The sequence below is a fragment of the Heloderma suspectum genome, chromosome 10 (assembly GCF_057233095.1).
Source record: "Heloderma suspectum isolate Gila_16-S chromosome 10, 16-S_ref, whole genome shotgun sequence".
NCBI lineage: Eukaryota > Metazoa > Chordata > Lepidosauria > Squamata > Helodermatidae > Heloderma > Heloderma suspectum.
This window is the reverse complement of record NC_139467.1, coordinates 20,747,249-20,768,511: the sequence shown is the minus strand read 5'-3', so window position 1 is coordinate 20,768,511 and position 21,263 is coordinate 20,747,249. Positions and strand designations below refer to the sequence as shown.

Below are 21,263 nucleotides of genomic sequence, written 5' to 3'. Positions count from 1 at the left end.
TCTCATTCAGACAACACAGAGAGGTTTCCAGCTGTCAGGAGACCATCCCCATCAAGCACCCCTTGAAGAAATACCAGCCATCAGCTAACCATCCCAGACTTTTAGCAGCAATCTGTCTGAGGAAGGAATGGTTGACCAGCACCTTTAACAACATGTTCTTCTGCACCCAAACTGGGGCAGCAGACAAAGGTCCCGAGTCCTCCTGTGCCTAGATGAGTCAGAGTTTACACTGCCTACTACTGTCAGGAGTGTCAGCAAAAAATAACAGCACCCTGCTCATGAATCACGCTTTGCCCTCTTGCCGGCCTTCCGCCTCCGTCACCTGCGGTTTTCCTTCTCAACGTACAAGGGATATTTTCCAGAGCAGGCGGTACCTAAGCACAGATGCTGTGGGCTGTTTTGGGGTTTTTGTTCTGTTCGAAGCCATCCTGGCACAACGTGGGGAGGGTCGGGGAGGAAGAGCAGCATGCCAGTTCAAAGCATCGCGCTGTGGTTGCCTTGGCAGCAGCTGCACCATTGCTTCCATGATGGAAGGCATGACAGTCTAGCGGGAGGAAGCGAGATGGAAGGAAAGCTCAACTGACATGGGCCACGCAGACTCTCTCTTCTTGATTCAGTTTCCTTTCCAGATCTTGTGACCTGAACCCACAAGAAGCTCAGGGCTATTTCTCATTGTGCGTGTCTACGTAATCTTGAGGGCAGTAGGTGAGCTGTGGCTGCGCTGGGGCGCCCGTGTGTCCTGCTCTACGGTCCCTTGTTTTCAAGGGCAGTGTGGCGTAGTGGTTAGAGTGTTGGACGGAGACTCGGGAGATCGGGGTTCTAGTCCTCACTCGGCTATGATGCTCACTGGGTGACTTTGGGCCACTCTCTGGCTCTCAGCCTAAGCTACCTCACAGGGCTGTTGTGAGGGTGAAATGGACAGGAGGAGGACCATGTAAGTTTGAGTTCCTTGCAACTTGCAAGAGAAAAAAAAAGTGTGATACAAATGTAATAATAATATAATAAGGCATCCTCTGAAGGGCTGCCTGGTTCAAGTCCACTTTAAATATATTTTTTAAAAAAACCTTAAGAAGTGAGAGCAGAAGGGGCTTTGAAATTGCCCATCAACAGTTGTTAGCACCCATGCAGCAGACTGAGCAGACAGGCTCCCTCATCACAATCTTTCCTGCTATGGTGAGGACTATTGCATTTCTATTGAAATGACAGGAATCCTCTCCAAAGTTGCATCTCTCTCTTTAAATCAACATATGCAAATTTCATGCAGATTCCTGTCCTCTTTTTTGATGATACACTTCCTCATTTGGGGCAATGCACAAGTGCATGGGCGTTGTCCCCACTGTCACCACCAGGTAAGGAAGCCAGCTCACCAGCCCAGGGGGCGGGGGTCTGGCAGATCATTCATTCATTCATTCATTCATTTATTTATTTATTTATTTAAAATATCTCTTGGCTGCCTTTTAGGGCAGAAGCCCTCCCAAGGTGGCTTACAGTAATGCATACATAAAAACAGTTAAAATATTAAAAGTGATAAAAAACAAAAACAACAATAAGAGCCAACAGTAAAGCCAGCAGCAATGTTAACAGCGGTACCAGCAACAATAGCAGTCATACCAAGAGAAGGCCAAGGTAAAATAATATGTTTTCAAGGCCTTCTTAAAAGTCTGCAATGACGGAGCATGGTGGACCTCCGATGGCAGCTTGTTCCAAAGGTGTGGGGCCACTGCAGAGAAGGCCCTCTCCTGTGTGATTGCCCACCTGACTGTTCTCACGGGTGGGCAAATGAGAAGGGCCTCTCTTTCTGATCCTAAAGTGTGGGCAGGCCAATGCAGTAGCTTTGGCCCTTCTCAGGCCTTGTGCCATCAGCAACTGTCTGATGGTGCTGAATCTTGATGCCAGGCCTCACATGTACACACATACGCACAATATAGGATCGACATGTTAAAATGCCACAGTCATGTTTTATCTTTGCATGTGTGTCATACAGGTACAGAGCCCAGAGTGTCAGTGGCCATTTTGCTGCCTGAGGCGAAGGACAAAATGGCTCCCCTGATCCTTGTCCATTCCATGTGCAGAATCTGATTGGCAGTTGAATCTGATTTCAACACTGGTGATGGGATAGCCTGAGGCAACAGGCTAGTTTAGTTTAGTTTGCTGAGGAAAAAGGTCAGGTGATACGGCATACACACCTGTGACTTGTAAGAAAGTGGATCAGCCAGGGGGCTCAGGAGTAATAGCATCTGCTGCCTGAGGCAGTCACCTCACTCTGTGTAATGGCAGGGCCGGCCCTGAGTGTCAGCCAGGCACCTAGGAGACCCCCAGGAGACCAATGGTTTAGGCACCAATTTCCTGCTCCTTTTACCACTGAGGCTGCTGGCCAAGAGGAAGAGGGGTGGACTGCAAGCAGGTCATGTGGCGACCACCACCACAACAACCCAGAGTCCTCTTGGACTGAGAGGTCAGGAGGTACCACAGAGTCAGCCCCATGCCACATTCCTCCATAAAGCTTGCAGATCTGCTTCTCTCCCTCCTTTGAATGAGGGAAGGGGCAACCTACCCCTGGTAGTTGTCCACCCTTGGACCTGAGAAGGTGACACAAGGAGCTGAAATGGAAGGTGTGGATCCCTGCTGCGATCCAACCAAGCATTCGTGTCACTCACTGCTTCCTGCATGGAGCATGGGATCTGGCCAAGCCCTTTGGCCTCCCATCTTAGCAGGGCCAGCCCGAGACCTTTTGCTGCCTGAGGCGAAAGGGTGGCTGTGTGTCTTCTTTCCAGAGGATGTTCCTCTATTTGAAGGGCTGCCAGAGGGCCATCTTCTCTTTGAAGGTGTCCTCTATTTGAAGGGCTGTCCTAATTCCAGTTTAAAGATAAAAAAAACCAGAAGAACTGCTGTTGCCCATCTCCAGTGAGCACCTGGACAGCAGATTGAATAGGCAGAGGTCACCTGGTTACAGTCTTTGTCACCATGGTGAGATTTATCATGTTTCTATTTAAATTCTAATAATTATTACCAAATTTGCATCTGCACATATAGATCCATATGCACATTTTAGGCAAATGTGTGCCCTCTTTTTTTGGTTGTGCATTTCCTCTTTTTTGATGGTTCATATGTGGCCGCCCTAGAGCCAAGTGAGTCCTTTCATAAGGAGCGTGAGGGCCAAGGTCCAAAGGCAGATGATGTGGCAATCTTGTGGAAGCTAAGCAGGTCTGGATCTGGTCAGTGCCTCAATGGGAAACCAGACTGCTTGATGCTGTGTTGTGATATACTGAAGGGAGATGGGATATAAATAATCTCTCAGGCTTTGGCCATGAGTCTCACTGGAACATAGGAAGCTGCCTGATACCAAGCCAGACAGTTGGTCCATTGAGCTTAGTATTGCCCAGTGGAGGCTGGTGGCTTCTATGTCAATAGGGTGGTGAATCCACTCTGGGCTTCAGTCAGAACCAATCAGAACGCTAAAGGAGCTATCCAATGTGCTGAACCCAACTTTTTGTGTGCGGGATAGGGTTCAGCACCTTGGATAGCTCCTTTAGCGTTCTGACTGGTTCTGACTGAAACCTGGAGGGGATTCACCGCTGCCCTGCTGACATTGAAGCCACCAGCCTCCACCGGTATTGTCTGTACTGACTGTCTTCTGCACTATGCCACATTGCCTCATGGCAGTGCCACCTCTGGTTATCCATACTATCCTACACTGGCTTTTGTGTGTGTGTGTGTGGGGGGGCGGGGTTGCAGCCCTCCTGAAAATTCCTTACAGCACAGATCTCAAGATCGCAAGTGGGCGAAGTTCAGGGGTGTGCGAGGGAAGGCTTTGCTATAGAGCAAGACAGTGGAGGCTGGCGGCTCCGATGTCAGCAGGGCAGTGGTGAATCCGCTCCAGGTTTCAGTCAGAACTCTAAAGGAGCTATCCAAAGTGCTTCCACACCATGGATAGCTCCTTTAGAGTTCTGGCTGAAACCCGGAGCAGGTTCACCACCCTACTGACATCGGAGCCACCAGCCTCCACTAAAGCAAGGTGCAGCACCCTCCAGGTGTGTTGGACTCCCACTCCCACTGTGTGAGGCTGATGGGAGCTGTAGTCCAAAACATCTGGATGGGAGCAGGTTGCTTATCTCCTTTACAGAGTATGGCCAGTTTCACCAAGAGGAGATTGTGCTGCAGTACAAAGCAGGGGAGCACATTACATCTTAAACATGTTTAAAAATAAAAATCCATGAACTCTAGTAGAACAAGAACTGCAGGAAGAAATGAAAAGCATTAGGTACTGTAAACCAGCCAGGGACTCAGGCAGCAGGGACTGGACAGGGCTTCCTGCAGGCTGAAGGTGCCACTGGGTAGATCTTTCCTGCACTGCAGCGCTACCCTCAGAATGGCCGGAGGGGGTATTACAGCATATAAAGCCAGCCAGATCAGGTGATACGAGGACCCAATAGGGAACTGGCTGGGTCTATATAATTGTTGGCTATGGGTTAGTGTCTTAGTCTGAGCAGCTTCCCTTGCCTGCTTGATCTGAAATCTGAGCATCAGCTCATCATCGGCCATGTGTTTTGCCTCTGGACCTTGGCCTGCTTGCACCAGAACTGAACCTTCATTTGCAGCCTGTCCAACTTGGATAAGGCCTGATGGTTTTGCTGCACATTGCTACAGTTAGTGAACAGAGCATTGAATCTGGGACTGGGAGGCTTGTGTTAAAGCCTCAACATTTTTATTAATGACTTGGAGGAGGAGGTGCAGGGAATGCTGATCAAATTTGCAGATGACACAATATTGGGACGGATAGCTAATACCTTGGAGGACAGAAACAGAATTCAAAGTGATCTTGACAGACTGGAGCTCTGGGCAGAAAATAACAGAATGACATTTAATAGGGATAAATGCCAAGTTCTGCACCCAGGAAAAAGAAACTAAATGCACACTTACAAGATGGGGGATATGTGGCTCAACAACACTACAAGTGAGAAGGATCTTGGAATTGTTGTAGATCACAAGCTGAACATGAGCCAACAATGTGATGTGGTTGCAAAAAAGGCAAATGCTCTTTTGGGCTGCATTAATAGAAGCATCGCTTCCAAATCTTGGGAAATACTAGTTCCCCTCTACTCAGCTCTGGTTAAGCCTCATCTGGAGTACTGTGTCCAGTTCTGGGCACCACACTTTAAGAAGGATGCAGACAAACTGGAGAGAGTTCAGAGGAGGGCAACAAAGATGATCAGAGGACTGGAAACAAAGCCCTATGAAGAGAGACTGAAAGAACTGGGCATGTTTAGCCTTGAGAAGAGAAGACTATGGGGAGATAGGATAGCACTCTTCAAGTACTTGAAAGGTTGTCACAGAGAGGAAGGCCAGGATCTCTTCTCGATCATCCCAGAGTGCAGGACACAGAATCATGGGCTCAAGTGACAGGAAGCCAGATTCTGGCTGAACATCAGGAAAAACTTCCTGACTGTTACAGCAGTACGACAATGGAACGAATGACCTAGGGAGGTAGTGGGCTCTTCCACACTGGAGGCATTCAAGATGAGGCTGGACAGCCATCTGTCAGGGATGCTCTGACTTGGATTCCTGCATTGAGCAGGGGGTTGGACTTGATGGCCTTGTGGGCCCCTTCCAACCCTATGATTCTATTATTCTAAAATCTCACTTTTGCCACAGGTGCCCCGGTGGTGTCACCATGGTCCAGTTCACACATGCAAGCCATCACTTGAACACCTTTGACTTGTGCCTCGCTCATTCAAACACCACAGCTAGAACATTCAAATCACTGGAAATGCAATACCTTTCACTGGAGTCACTATACATACACACTTGGCCCAGTGACTAATCTACACATGTGGTAGAATTTAGTAGATTTAAAATTCTGCAAATTTAGAATTTATTAACGGAGTGGACTGTGCCACTTCAGACAGGTGGGGAAATACCATTTTTGAAAACTCTTTTGCATGTGTGAGAGGCGGATTCCCTGAAAGAAGAAAACTAATGTGAGAGTAAGAAAAAGATTATATCCCCTCCCTGCTGTGCCAGTTTTCTACTTGCAGGGAGATGATTTACACAGGGAAGTGTTCCCAGCATGAGATCCTTCCACTGGCAGTCTAATGTGTTATAGCCCATTTGACCACCTCACTTTGCTGCATCTGTAGAGCCAGAAAGCTTCCAGTCCTCAAGGGATAAATAATCAGGTGGCAATAAATCAAAGGGTTGAACCTGCATGCGTGAGCTGGACAAAATTAACTCACAACTGTAAATCATGACTGGTGCGGAGAGAGCAATCCATCTCTGTCCTCTTCCCCATCCAGCCACCACCGGTCATAATACTCAAACTTAAGAGTTGTGAAGGAATCTGATTGGGAGGCAATGGATTCAGGGCAGATGCCAGGGCAGCTTTCCCCAGCCTGGCTCCCTCCAGATGTGTTGGACTACATCTCCCATCACCCCTGGCCAGCAGGTGAGGTGATGGGAGTTGTAGTCCAACACATCTAGAGGGCACCAGGCTGGGGAAAACTGTGCTTGGAAGTATTCCACACCAGGCTGAATTAACCCATGGTGTTACAGTGCAGGCCTCCACATGTCTACGGAGAAATAAATCCCACTAAGTTTAGTGGTTCTCACTGTCAGGTGAAGCCTATTTGGGGGTTCTCCCTCGCATGATTACAGTTGTGTGGGAGGGGAGAATGGAGGCCTTGCCTGCTGGCCCCACCCTCTCTGTTGTGTGGGGCCCATTGCCTTCCACACCTGAGGGTATGGGGTGGCAATTCTGAAGCATGGAAGCCTCCTCTATGCACCTCAGCTTCCTCACGATTTAGAACCCTGATCCCACAGTGGGTTGGTTCACACACCATGATGAGCCATGCTGAAAACAAGCCCCGGTGGGTTGGTTAATCACTCCCTAAGCCCCTCTGCTGCCAACAAATGATCAGGCGCTCTCTGGCTTGCCATGGCTTGTTTTCCCTTCATCCTCCTGCCTGCTCCCAGCAGGTATCCCAGGGGCCTTTGCAGCACAACTCCTCTATTCTCCCAGTATGATAAGATTTTCCCCATGACCTTTCTTCCCTTGCAAAGGGTACACACGCATGCGCGCACACGCGCGCGCACACACACACACACATGCCATATCTTCAGAGTGGAAAGGTGGCTCACCTTACTTTTTAGGAGGAGGTGGCTGAGGGATTTATTTTTTCTTTAATACTGAAAAAAAGAAGCAGCTTCCTTGGCTACTCCTTGCAGCCTGTTCCTCTTCCTAGTACAGCTGTGCTTATATGCATGATTGACTTACCCCTGGGTAAGCATCCATGCCCTGATTTGGGACCATGGCAATTTGGGAAGAGGGATTTAAGCTTTCCTCCCTCCTGCTTTCATGCTGATATTATCTGCCCTTCCATGGGAGTGTGTGTGTGTGTGTGTGTGGGGGGGGGGTTGTTAAAAAAGAAAAAGAGATACCACCAAAGATACCACATTCTTTCAACACATGGTGGTTGCATTTGAACCATACTACCTTCCTTCCCAGCACAGAGAAGGCAACCAAGACCTGACAGAGGAGATACAGGGCAGAGAGCAGGACCCTGTTCTCCCCTTTGGCACGAGGAGATTGAACAGATGAATAGGGCTCAGGTGTGTGTAGAATCACAGCCCAAATTATTGTTAAGATGTGTTGATGGCTACTAGCTGAGATGACTTTCAAATAAAGAACTGGACAATTTCAAGGTGGATAGGTCTCATGAACAGGCGTAGCTATCAGCCCGGTTTTGGTGGTCATCGTCTAAGGCCCTACTCCAAGTGCCCATCCCTTTGGCGGTGAGGCAGGTGGTTATCAGGGAAGGGCCTTCTCAGTGGTGGTGCCCAGGCTGTAGAACTGTCTCCCTACACCAGGGGTGTTGAACCTGGAGAAGTTCTCAGGGGTGGGGGTGGCCAAAGGCAAAGGGGACCAGGCCCAAACACCAAAGATACCAGCATATTTTAGCTTAAACCTCTTATTGCCAATAACTAAGCTTTAAAAGAGGCATTTCATCCTTTTAGAATGGGGAAAAAACCACACAAAAGCCAGAAAATCACCAAATGATTGGCCGCCAGGGGAAAGGGGGTGGGACAAGGGGAAAGGGGGTGTGGCCTTCTGGGGAACCTTGGAGGGCCAGATTTGGCCCACAGGCATATGGTTCTACACCTCTGTCCTAGAGACATTCTCTTGGCTAGTTTGGTGCCCGCTTAAAGTAACTCCGTCTGAAAGAGTTTAATGGCAGGTAGCCATTACTGGACTTGTGCTGTTTATTTGGATTTGGGTAATTTGGATTTAGCTGTCTTGCTTGCTAACCTAGACTTTAACTTGGGGGAGGGTATTTATTTCTTATCTCTCTGTAACAGATAACACTGATGTGTTTTGACTGATGTGGCTATGTTTTAATTATATAATGCTTCCTGTCTTTTATTGTTATTAGCTGCCTTGAACACTATTTTTACTGGCAAGGTGGGAAATAAATGAAATACATTTCATGGTTTTATTGGATTTCATGATTTTAGTGTCTTTTTAAAAATCTGAGTTTTTTATACATTTGTTTGCCACCTCATAGACCAGGGTTGGGCAACTTGTGGCCCTCCAGATATTTTGGCCTACAACTCCCAACAGCCCTGGCCAGCATAGCCAATAGCGAGGGAAGGTGGGAGGTGTAGTTCAAAACATCTGGAGGGCCACAAGTTGCCCACCCCATCATTGACTTTTCTGTGGAAAGGCAGGATAGAGATGTTAAAAATAAATACATAGGAACATAGGAAGCTGCCTTAAACTGTGTCAGACCCTTGGCCCATCTAGCCCAGTGCTGTCGACACTGACTGGCACAAGTGACAGCTATACAGAACCTCCATGTTCAGAGGGACTGTATCTCTGGGTGTGGCTTTCATCAGCTGGGTTTGTGAGCTTATTAGAAGCATCCGGCAAATGGCTGAGACAGAAAGCTCAACTAGACAGACCTTTGGCCTGATCCGTTACAGCTAGTCTGATGGGAAACCGTGATCTCTCTCTCCAGTCCTAACACTGTTGTACAAGAGGCCAAGGTAACAGAGAATCTTTTGAAGGAGTAATGATAAATACAGTAGTAGTTGGGAACTCCTTGTGAGGTCTCCACTCTATTTCTATGCTCAGGGGTGAGACTAATGGGTTGGCCCTATTACCTTGCAAACCCAAACTTATTACAGGGTCATCCTCCTCTGTTCCCTCAAGGTTGGCATCCATATGACCACAGCCTTTTAATTCAGGAGGAACTAAAAACAGGTTCCATACTTGAGCACCATCCAACTGATTAGCGTCCCACTGCCATGAATGGCTTGGAAGGGTGGCAACTTAGCTCTCTTGCCACACTTAAATTTGCACCAAATCAGAGGTACAAAAAGAGAGAGGATTCAGTCCTGTTATGGGATAGGACCAGCTCATTGCTCATTAGGGGCAGAGCTCCAGACTGTACCAGTTTAACCTCTCTCTCTCTCTGTCTGTGTGTATAAGTTTTAAAGATCCCCGACTGTACTCAACTCCCTCCTAGTAGCAAACTAACACATTGAATGTAGCCTCATCCCTGAGGTGCTTGCTTTCCAAATTTCCTGCACATGGTGGAGGACTATTCAAACAGCCCTGAACCCTCTCACCAGCGAGAGCCATTAGTTTGGCAGGTACTAAGGACAGAACTTTCTCAGTGGTGGCCCCACACCTTTGGAACTCCCTTTCTGGCCTCATCACTGCTGGCTTTTTCTTTCTTTTAAATACACATTTGTTCCAGTCTGCATTTGGTACTTAAAATCATTAGATGCTGCTGCTCTCTTTCTCTCTCTCTCACTGTAATTTGTAAATACTTTTTTTGTGTAATACTGTAAACTGCCTTGCAAGGGCAGTGTGCCCTGAAAGGCGGGTTTAAAAATCCCTTGAAGGTGCAATCCTATCCATGTTTAGACAGAAAAAAAATATCCTACAACTCCCAGCATTCCCAGCTATGCTGACTGGCCAATGTTGGGAGTTACAGGACTTTTTTTTCTGTCTAAACATGCATAGGAATGCACCCTCAATAAAAGAAATAAATAAGCAACCCCCTCCCCATCTTCATTCTAAAGCGGTACCGTCTAGGATTCTGTACCCCGCTCGGAAAATACTTGTATACCGACATAGCCTAAAGCTGAATGTGTTGCTGCGCCTTCTTAACTCTCTGCAAGAAGAGAACTAGCATAGGAAGGCCATTTTCTTTCTTCTTCTTTTAAAAAAACACACCATAATCTATTCCGGCCACGCCCCTTCCCTGCTGTGCTGGTTTTCTAATTGCAGGGAAGCCTGTATAAAATAAATATTCATGGTTACAGTCAGCATTGGCCCAGGGACCCCCACCGCGCTGGCCAGATCCTGGCGCTTGCAAGCAGAACTCCCTCGCGGGGGCGGCGGCGGCGGCACCGCCCCGCAAGAGCCCAGGGGTGCCCCTGAGAGCGGCGAGGGGCTTTCTCGGGGAAGCCAGCTGATGAGGGGATTCCGAGCCGATGCGGGCCTGGCTCTCTGCCCACTTGTCTGGCCAGGAAGGCGCCCAGCAGAGACGCGCGCAGAGACTCACGCGGCCGGCGCGCAAGAGTGGGTTCTCCGTGCGGCCAGGCGCGGTCCGCCCACGCGCCGCCGCCGCCGGCATGGAATCCCCGGCGCCGCGTCACTGGGAAACCCCGACGCGTCTTTTCTTCTCTGAAGAGGCCAGCAGGCGGTTAGAAACCTATTTCTCGGTCTGGGGGGCGGGGGCGGGAGCCGCTTTGTCCCCACCCACCTGGTGGGCTCCACCCTGCTGGGGCCCTTGCGCAACAAGAGGAGGTCGAACCCAGGAGTCCGGGCTCTTCTGCGCCCCCCCCCGATTACGATTCGCCTAAAATTAAAATAAAACCCAGGAGTCCTGGGCTTCCTACCCCCCCCTCCCCACTACTTCGCTGTTGGTGCAACCCTCTTCCTCTCCCGGCGGAGCAGCCCCGAGCTCGCTTTCCCTGGGCTTGGAACGGCCGCTGGCGCCGTTCTCGGAGTTGCCGACGGATCAGACGAGAGGGCGCCTGTTCCTGTGCCTTGGACGACGCTCCGCTCTGCGGGGGACGGGACGGGACGCGTTTCGCAGCAAAGGAGACACAGCCGCCCTTTCATGCCAGCGCAGTGCTCGAATTCCGGCGCGGGGAGAAGGGTGGGTGGCTGGGTGTCCGTAAGGAAAACTCAACGAACCCCACTCGCTGACTCCTACCCACTTTATCACAAAGGACATCCTCCCCCCCCCCCCCTCGGTCTTTTAAGAAGCAATAACTGGAAGAAAAAGGCAGGCTCTGGCTCTAATTTGAGCCCTGAAAGGCCTAGCTGCAGAGGCCAATCAAAAAGTGTGCCAAATGTCCTTCAGGTACGGAGGCTCCCTCCCTTATTCCGCAGAGGAGGAGGAGACCCTCCCTGTTTGCAGGTGGGGATCGTACCACTGACATTTTTATCATATATTTAATCCGGCCCGTTTTGAGATTGCAGGCACATAGAACTATCCTCAGCAGGCTTTCTGTGTATGTGTAGAGAAACCTCAGATCAGCCTTCCCCCTACTTGGTGTCCTCCAGATGTTTTGGACTTCAGTGCCCATCATCCCCAGCCAGCATAGCCAATGGTCAGGAATGCTGGGAGTTGCGGTCCAAAATATCTGGAGGGCAACTAGATTAAGGGAAGGCAGCCTCAGATCAAAATGACTTGATTCCATCTCCTGATCGAAATGCAGATTTGTATTGGTGCTTCCCAAGTCACACCCTGCTCCTTTGACTATGCGGAGTGTGGATGTGTTAGGGGGATGGTGCGGGGATGGGCGGGGGGATGCATATGAGGAACTGCAGCATTTGGGATCCCAATCTGGGATGGAGAAATTGCAATGGGTTTCTAGTCCCTGGATTGGCAAGCAGGCAACCTGTGTTGCTTTGAGAACAGCATTATCAGCTTCTTTTTTCTTGCTCTCCCCTTGTGATGTTTTAACAGCTGTCTGACCCACAGAAACTTGGCACACTAAGGCTGCAGTGTTAAACACTCTTGCTAGGGAGTAACCCTCATGTGCAGGATTGTGTGCAGTCAGGTTTTCGCATCGCTTCTCTCCATGTCAGCAAGGAAAAGCATTACTTGCTGATTTTTTTTGAATCAGGCTGCTATTAAAGGTAGGGAAGCAGGGCCAGTGTTTTTTTTTAAAATGGCAACTGTGTATGAGACTCCCCCTTGCATACCGGATATCAGGACATAACCACTCTCTTAGGAGGCCAAGGGTAACTCTAGGACAGGTCAGACTGAAATACTAATGGATCCAAAGGCATTAGACTAGGCCAAACCTCCAAATCTATCCCCATTCCACAAAATCTTCCCTTAGGGCATTTTGTGCCCTGGCTGTAGCCCAGAAATAGCTAAATGACACAAAGCCCATCTTCAGAAGGCTGCCGGCTAGGATTGCCACCTCTTCTTTTTGGCAGGGTTTCTGTGTCCCTTAACAGCTGCTAGACGGGCAAAAATCCACCTTACAAAAGCTCTGGTCCATGCCAGGCAAAGCTTCACCATCTGAATGACTGCCTGTCTTTCAGCTGTGAAGGCGTACAGGAGCAGCTCTGCCAGGGAGAACTAAACCTGGAGCCCCCAGAGACTTCTCCTCCCTTTGCCCTCGTAAAGGGGAGAGCCTGCTGTATTCCTCAGCTCCCTACCTGAATATCCAACAAACCAACCCAAAGAATCTCAAGGGATCTCCCACTTACCTTTCTGCAGTCTCATTCCCATTTCCAGCCCTCGTGGGGCACCAGACCCGCTAGTTTCCTCCGCCACCTTCCTCTGCTGTGTCTGACACACACTTGTCTCGCAAAGGCACTCTTGAGATTAAGGGGAGGAAACAAACCTGTCGTTTATACTAGCAAGGGGAAGTGGTTGTACAATCCCTTTCAGAAGAACACGCCTCTCCCCCCCACCCCCAGCTATCTACAAATAACATGCTTTTTAAAAGGGCCCAGAGTATGCTCTTAGCCAGAAATGTTTTGGAGAGGGGTTCAGTCATCGTCAAGGTTTTTTTTTTTTGGTATGCTGCCCCATATCCTAAGTTCCCCGGGCAGTATACATGACATTGTTAAACATACAATACCAGCAATAAATAAACAATATAAAATACAGTTGCCATATAAAAGGCAACGCAGCAGAGAGAGATCAATAAAAACAACACAGAGCTGCCATAAAACTTTTACTTATTTATTTGTTACATTTCTATACTGCCCAGTAGCTGAAGTTCTCTGAGTGGTTCAGTTAAAACCATAAAATAAAAGTACATGATAAAACATCATAGACTTTTTAAAAAAAGTTTAGAACTACAGTATAAAACCAAAGTAAAATCCAGTGGCAGTGTCAAGATCTAAAAAGACAAAGACTGTAGTTAAAAGCAAGCAAAACTGAAGGACTAGAATGCCTGGGAGAATACAGAAGCCTTTGCCTGGCACCCAAATGACCACAATGTAGGTGCTGGGCGAGCCTCTCTGGGGAGGACATTCTCCAATGGGGGTGCCACAAATTCAGGGCCCTCTTTAAAATGTTCTTTAAAAGCCAAAGAACTTTGAACATCTCGATAAGGACCCTCAAAGGGCCCGGGAGAATAAAGAAAAGGCTTTTTATTCTTTTCAGCATGAGGCAAAGTAGGCCCCAGGCAGTGGAGGGTAGCAGCTCGTATTAAAATGGGGTGGTGAATCCACTCTGGATTTCAGTCAGAACTCGGAAGGAGCTATCCAAAGTGTGAACCCTATCCCCCAAATGGCTTTGGCACCTTGGATGGCTCCTTTAGAGTTCTGACCGAAACCCAGAGCGGATTCACCGCCCCACTGAAGTAAGAGCCACCGGCCTGCTCTGGTACCAGATGAACCTCTCTGTACATGGGGCAGTGGGGAAGCAATACACAGCTGACAGAACTTACAGATGGGTCGCTTAATATATTTTATAGTTAGCTGTGCACACTTCTCTGTGAGTAAGCCCTATTGAACATACGGGGGCTTACTTCCAAGTACACATACGCGGGATTGTGTCATTAGTGTATCGTCGCGTGTTCTCCATTTCCTCGAGTGGCGAAATTTCAGGGGCAACACGCTGAGCGTTTGCTGCTGTTTTGGCTTCCTTTGAATTTGAGAGCAATGAAGGCATGTGGTATCTCTTCAAGTAGCCATCTTTAATGTTGTTTTCCTTGACAATGGAACCAAAGATCTTGGGAGGTGGTGGGCTCTCCCACACTGGAAGCATTCAAGATGAAGCTGGACAGCCATCTGTCAGGGATGCTTTGACTTGGATTCCTGCATTGAGCAGGGGGTTGGACGTGATGGTCTTATAGGCCCCTTCCAACCCTACTATTCTATGGGTCTATGATTCTATGAGAGCATAAGCAGAGGCAAGCAGCAATGCACTTGTGCAAGGCAGCAGATCTGCTACCCCATGTTATTTATTTAGCTTTATGTGCCTCTGAAGACGCATGAGGCAGTGACCTTGCTGAAGCCAAGCAGGTCTGGGTCTGGTCAGTGCTTGGAGGAGAGACCACCTGGGCAACCACATGTAGCCACCTTGAGTTCCATGATGGAAGAAAGGTGCGATATAAATGAAATAAATAAATATTTTTTTTACATGTTTATACCGCCCAATAGCCGAAGCTCTCTGGGCGGTTCACAAAACTTAAAACCACTAAGTACAGCATAAAAACAATATGAAATATAAAAACTTAAAAACTACAGTATAAAATGCAACCAGAATAAAACCTAGGAGCCATGCAGAGATTTAAAATGCAGTAACAGATGTAAAACAGCTAAGCTAAAAGGCTTGAATGCAAAAATGCTGGGAAAATAAAAAGGTCTTCATCTGGCACCGAAAGGAGTACAACATAGGCGCCAGGCGAACCTCTCTAGGGAGCTATTTCCACAGCTGGGGTGCCACAGCAAAAAAGGCCCTCTTCCCAGTAGCCACCCACCTCACTTTCTTTGGCAGGGGTTCCTGGAGAAGGATCCCTGAAGATGATCTTAGGGTCCAGGGAGCTATATATGGGAGGAGACAATCCTTCAGATAACCTGGCCCCAAGTTCTTTAGGGCTTTGAATGTTAATACCAGCATTTTGAATTGGACCCGGACATGGACTGGCAGCCAGTGCAGCTGGAGAAGTACTGGCATGATATGATCACGTTGGCCATATTGGATCCCTAGAGAGAGGCTACGCACCCTCATGTTGGGATGGGCGAGTGAACGATGCTTGAGTTCTCCAGGATCCGCCGAATGTCGCCTCGTGCTCATCTCGTGCCTGATTCCCATTGGCGATCACTGCTTGCTCTGCGCAGATGGGAAACTAGTGCAAATCAAGCTGTGTTTGAATGGGTGATCTGTGCAATTCTTCCCAAATTGGAGCATTTTCCCCAATTTGTGCACATTTCTTCCATAGACCAAAGCAGGGCTGATTCAGTCTTTGGAGAAACTTTGCACAAATTAGGACATTTGTGCAACTCGAACTGGGGATTGGGAATGAGATGAAGGTGAGCACATGTTCGACAATTAGAGAATATTTCGGTGGGCACATGCTTGCACTCAAGTTTGGAGCTTCAAACGGAGCGCGCTTGCATGTTTTTCAAGTAAAAACAAAATTCTCAGATTTTCCTACCCTCGAGGTGCCATCAGCCATCTCGCAGTGTGCTCCCTGCCTCTTCCAAACTCCTCAGTAGGATTTCTTATTTAAACACTTGAACCTCCAACCATCTCCTATCCCAGCAGTGTTCAAACGTTTTTCTTCTTCCTGCGGACCACTTGAGAATTGCTGGAGGTCGGCTCACTTAAACTTTTTCTAGGTTTTTCAAATCAAAGCACACAGCTCATCTTAATATAGTGGTTTTGCCTTCAGCATTAGCAGCAACAAAATCAGCCCTGGGTTATGAAAAGGGCCCTGTTTGCCTGTTCAGTCATCTGGTCCTGGTCAAAATGGCTTCCATCTCTGGAGTCACTAAAGAAAATAATCAAGTGCAGGGCTAGGAACAGATACTTTCAGCTATCCCGCAAGCTTTCTGCAGGCCATCCAAATGAAGGCTGTGGACCCCTGGTGGTATGTGGATGAAAGTTGAAGAACCTCTATCCTAACCATGATTTTAAACATAAATGTGAGCACCCATGGGTGTGCCAGTTATCCTATTTTATTAATTTAATTTCTAATCCACCCAATAACGAATGTTCTCTGGGTGGATTACAAACAAGTAAAGAATAAAATGCAATTAATTTTTTTTAAAGTTAAAAATATAAAATACAATACAAATATTTTTTAAAATAAAATGTAATGCAAAGTCATCTTAGGGCACAGTCCTATGCACATTTAGACAGAAAAAGCCCTACAATTCCCAGCATTGCTGGCATAGGATTGCACTCGTGGTGACTTTGCATTTATTGACCAGAATACTGGAAGGCGGGAGGAAGTTGACTTCTTACCTTCTCAAGGTGGGGGGGCACTCGAATATTGCTGCCTATTTGCTACCGACCCCTATTGAAAGTGCTGATGCTTAGCTAAATGGCCCAGGGCCCAAATATTCTTCTATGCCAACCTGCCTCTGCATTAAGATGATCAGAGGATGCCTTTTCTCCTTCCATAACAACAGGAGCACGCTTAGGGCGCAATGCTATTGATTGTGCCCTTGCTGCTTGGAAGCTCCCGAACTCAGAGGCTTCCAAGTTTCCTATGCCTTGCCAAGCTGAAACTGGCAGGGCAGGAGGAGTGGTGGAGTTCTTCGCCTCCCCATCCTCTGTCTTTCCTGGTTTTCACTAGACAGGTTTTTAACCCATCTAGTGAGTGGTGCTTCAGAGGGGGAGGGAAGGAGGCTGAAGGAGGCTCAGGATAACTCATATCCTGGCCTCTCCCATCTCCTCCCCTCCCAGCCCACTCGAACACCCCTTTTCCTCCTTCTACGAGGTCACTTTTCTGACCTTGGAGAGGCAGTTGGCACAGTTCTGTCTGTGCCAGCTGCAAGGGCTCGGGGGAGGGAGGTCAGATCTTCGACTCCTATGGTCTCTGAAATGGCCCCCCCAGATCTGCTCAGCAACAGTGTTGTACACTTTTCAGCACCAGGTGAAAACTTTTTAAAAATCTGTACAGGCATTTTAACACCAACTTTCAAAGTTTTTATGTTTTAGATTCAGTTTCCTTTTAGCTGGTTGACATAGCTCGATGCCTCTTGTTTTTACTTTTTCATGTTTGGATTTTAGATGCACCACTCTGAAATCTGTTTTGGGATGAAGGGGCAGTATATAATGTTTTCAAATAAAATGAAATGAAATAAATTCTGACCTAGCTCTTGGCTCCAAAAGTATCAAAATATGTTTTAACGTATGTATTTTGATTGCAAATATTTCTTCGATGTGTTTAAATGCAAATCCTTGTGCTGATTTTTTTTAAAATCACAAATTAATGCGGAAATGGGACGGAATAGGCTTATGGCTTCCAAAGAAGGGCAATGTCAAAGAGTGTTCAAACTACCATACAGTTGCGCTCATTTCACATGCCAGCAAGGTGATGCTCAAAATCCTACAAGCTAGGCTTCAGCAGTATGTGAACCGAGAACTACCGGAAGTACAAGCTGGGTTTCGAAGAGGCAGAGGAACTAGAGATCAAATCGCCAACATTTGCTGGATCATGGAGAAAGCAAGAGAATTCCAGAAAAGTGTCTATTTCTGCTTCATTGACTACGCTAAAGCCTTTGATTGTGTGGATCACAACAAACTGTGGCAAATTCTGAAAGAGATGGGAGTACCAGATCATCTTACCTGTCTCCTGAGAAACCTGTACGAGGGTCAAGAAGCAACAGTAAGAACCGGACATGGAACAACCGATTGGTTCAAAATTGGGAAAGGAGTACGACAAGGCTGTATATTGTCGCCCTGCTTATTTAACTTATATGCAGAGTACATCATGAGAAACGCTGGGTTGGATGAATCACAGGTCGGAATTAAGATTGCTGGGAGAATTATCAACAACCTCAGATATGCAGACGATACCACCCTAATGGCAGAAAGTGAAGAGGATCTAAAGAGCCTCTTGTTGAGGGTGAAAGAGGAGAGTGCAAAAGCTGGTTTGAAACTCAACATTAAAAAAATGAAGATCATGGCATCTGGCCCCATCACTTCGTGGCATATAGAAGGGGAAGAAATGAAAGCAGTGACAGATTTTATTTTCTTGGGCTCCAAGATCACTGCAGACGGTGACTGTAGCCATGACATTAAAAGACGCTTGCTCCTTGGGAGGAAAACTATGGCAAACCTAGACAGCATAGTAAGAAGCAGAGACATCACCTTTCTGACAAAGGTCTGTATAATCAAAGCTATGGTCTTCCCAGTAGTAATGTATGGCTGTGAGAGCTGGACTATAAGGAAGGCTGAGCACCAAAGAATTGATGCTTTCAAACTGTGGTGCTGGAGAAGACTCTTACAAGTCCCCTGGACTGCAAGGAGGTCAAATCAGTCAATCCTAAAGGAAATCAACCCTGACTGCTCATTGGAAGGACAGATACTGAAACTGAAGCTCAAATATTTTGGCCACCTAATGCGAAGAGAAAACTCCCTGGAAAAGACCCTGATGCTGGGAAAGATTGAAAGCAAAAGGAGAAGGGGACGGCAGAGGATGAGATGGCTAGATAGCATCACCGATGCAATGAATATGAACTTGAGCACACTCCGGGAGAGAGCGCAGGACAGGAAGGCCTGGCGTGCTATGGTCCATGGGGTCACAAAGTGTCAGACACAATAACTGAACAACAACAACAGGCTTATGGCTGTATGCATGAAAATATTGTACTGGAATAATCAAGTTTAACCAAAGGCTGCCATTGCCTGTATGAGATATGCCACAATCTTCCCCAACCTGGTGCCCTCCAGATGTTTTGGATTTCAATTCCCATCAACTCCCAGCCCGCATGGTTAGGAATGGTGGGAGTTGTGGTCCTAAACATCTGGAAGGAACCAGGTTGGTCAAGGCTGCCATATGATAAAGGTATTTCTCTACCTTCCCTACTCCAGCTTGTGGATGCAGACTAGTGATATGCTGCTCATCCCATGAATAAGCAAGCCAAAAGTAAGAGCACTTGCTTTTTCTGCATACTCCCAAGCTTGGTCCCAGGTTTCTCCACTTAAAGTGATCTCTACAGGGCTGGGATAGAGCTCTACCTGAGACCTTGGTAAAGTTCCACCATTCAGAGTAGAGAAGACTGTACCAAGTGAGGTCTTTTGGTCCCTCTAGGCCAGTACTAAGGGTGCTTCCAGATAAGGCTTTTTATTGTACAGTCACCCTACCTCATCCATGTAATTTTACAGGGTGTATGTCTGCATCTAGATGTCTCCAACTTCAGTTTGTAGCCCCCAGGGATGTCCCGAGGCATTTTGCAGCCTGGGGCGAAGAACAAGATAGCACCTCCTCTCATTCTAGGTACAGAAGTGAACTTGTACAGGATGGTGTTGCTTGAACATTTGATCAGGGCTCCTAATAAAGACATACTGCCATGGGTCCTGTATCTTATCTGGGGGAGACATTTGTTCTTTTGTCCAATTGAGAAATGGAGTCAGACCTAGGTCACTTGAGGCTGTAGGGTTCACACCATTTTGCTACAGCACCTCTTGTTTCTTGGATTTCTTGCATTTCCGATGTGATAATTTTGGTGACTTTTTTGATTATAGTTTTTCCAGTAATTTAAATAGTTTTCAGAAATTCATTTTCAAATATGATTTGGTTATTTTACTGATCCTCAAAGTTTTTATGTTTTTGCTTTACTTTTGTGCATTATTGTTACGATGCCCTCTATATACCTCCTCTAGACAAAAATTCCTTAAATACATTCTCCATTCTTTATCTTATTGACAGGGGTGTAGTGTTGGGGAGTCTCACAGGGATGAGTCTTTTTTAAGAGCAAGGTCTCAGCCAGGTCCCTCCCACTCCCAGCTACCACTGTGGTCCAGGCTGTTCCAGCCATCTCCTCCCCTTCTCTGCCACCGAGTGAGGGTAAAGCTTCCATAGAGTATCATATTTTGAAAACCTAAAATGTTTGTGTTTGAGTGAGTGGCTGAAAAAGATTTTAACAACCCTGCATTTTTTCGCAGATGTCCAACTGAAATACCCCTGCCTTACTCTCAGCTGCAGTTTTTGGATCCCAGTTGAAGATTGTATATCTTACAAGGTTGTGTAATCTTAGAAGGGGGTGTGGCTGTGAGGGGGCGTGGCTGGGACTGTCACGAAGGGACCCAGCACTTCTGAATTTGCCACTACGCTACTGCTTATTGACCTCCCCTTGATCAAATTTGTGTTTTGTTGGTTGATAATAACATATATATTACTGCTCTGGTTGCAAAATTTGCCCTGGCTGCACGTAAGTTAAGAGCTAGGCACCAAAACCACCTATAATTGCATCCCAATGTGGGGCCTATATGAATTTTGTTCTCCTTCGTATGTGTTGGCCTAGTATCCCGTTGGAGAGCTTTTGAGCCATGTCAATGTGATCTTGCATTTTTTAGACTCTTTTTACACTTGTATTTCAGTTTACCATTTTTACTGTATTTTATCTTACTATTTTTATGGCATTCCATTTTAACTTATTGTCCTGTTTGTATTTTATTTTATTTTAAATATATCAAACTGTGATGGCTTAGCACTTTTAACAATAAAGATAATTCAAGTCAATTCAAAGTGGACTGGGCTCCTGAGGAATCTGTCTTCAGCGCTGATGATGGGGCAAACCATCCCCTGCTCCTGATGGCAACAGGCTAGTTCAGGGGTTGCACAGCAGGCCGCAGGTCACGCAGGTCTCTCTTCCGATGCCTTGTTGCCACCTTCCAGCTTCCGTCACCCGAGGTGACTGCATCACTCTGCTAATGGTAGGGGTGGCTCTGGTAGCCCTCCTGTGTTTTCCTACTGCTTCTTCTGCCTTTTATTCTTACTAGAGGGAAAAACACCATGAAGGACGAAAAGATATAGCTGCACAGTGCCTTTTGATGGTTAGCCCTAGGAGACCTCTGTCTGGAAGCAAGAAAACAGAAGGAGGTGAGGATCCAAAGTAGATCACAAAGAATAGCAACGGGCTGGATGCGCTTGATCTTGTCTGATCTCAGAAGCTAAGCAGGGTCAGCCCTGGTTAGTACTTGGATGGGAGACCACCTGGGAATCAGGCTACTTGCATTAAGCGGGGGGTTGGACTCAATGGTCTTGTAGGCCCCTTCCAACCCTATGATTCTGTGAAAAACGGGTTCTCAAGATGCAAA

General features: G+C 47.3%; 1 protein-coding gene across 1 annotated transcript in view; it reads right to left on the bottom strand.

Moving 5' to 3' along the window:
* NFKBID (NFKB inhibitor delta) overlaps positions 1-9,217 on the bottom strand; it is a 31,608-nt gene extending 22,391 nt beyond the window's left edge. The window contains exons 1-4 of the mRNA XM_084816343.1: positions 9,157-9,217; positions 7,490-7,566; positions 4,501-4,641; positions 2,555-2,579 (exon numbers count right to left, since the gene is read on the bottom strand). Of these exons, the coding sequence (XP_084672469.1) occupies positions 2,555-2,579; positions 4,501-4,641; positions 7,490-7,566; positions 9,157-9,217 (304 nt within the window). The remainder of the gene's footprint in view (positions 1-2,554; positions 2,580-4,500; positions 4,642-7,489; positions 7,567-9,156) is intronic.
* Positions 9,218-21,263: the final 12,046 nt, after the last annotated feature.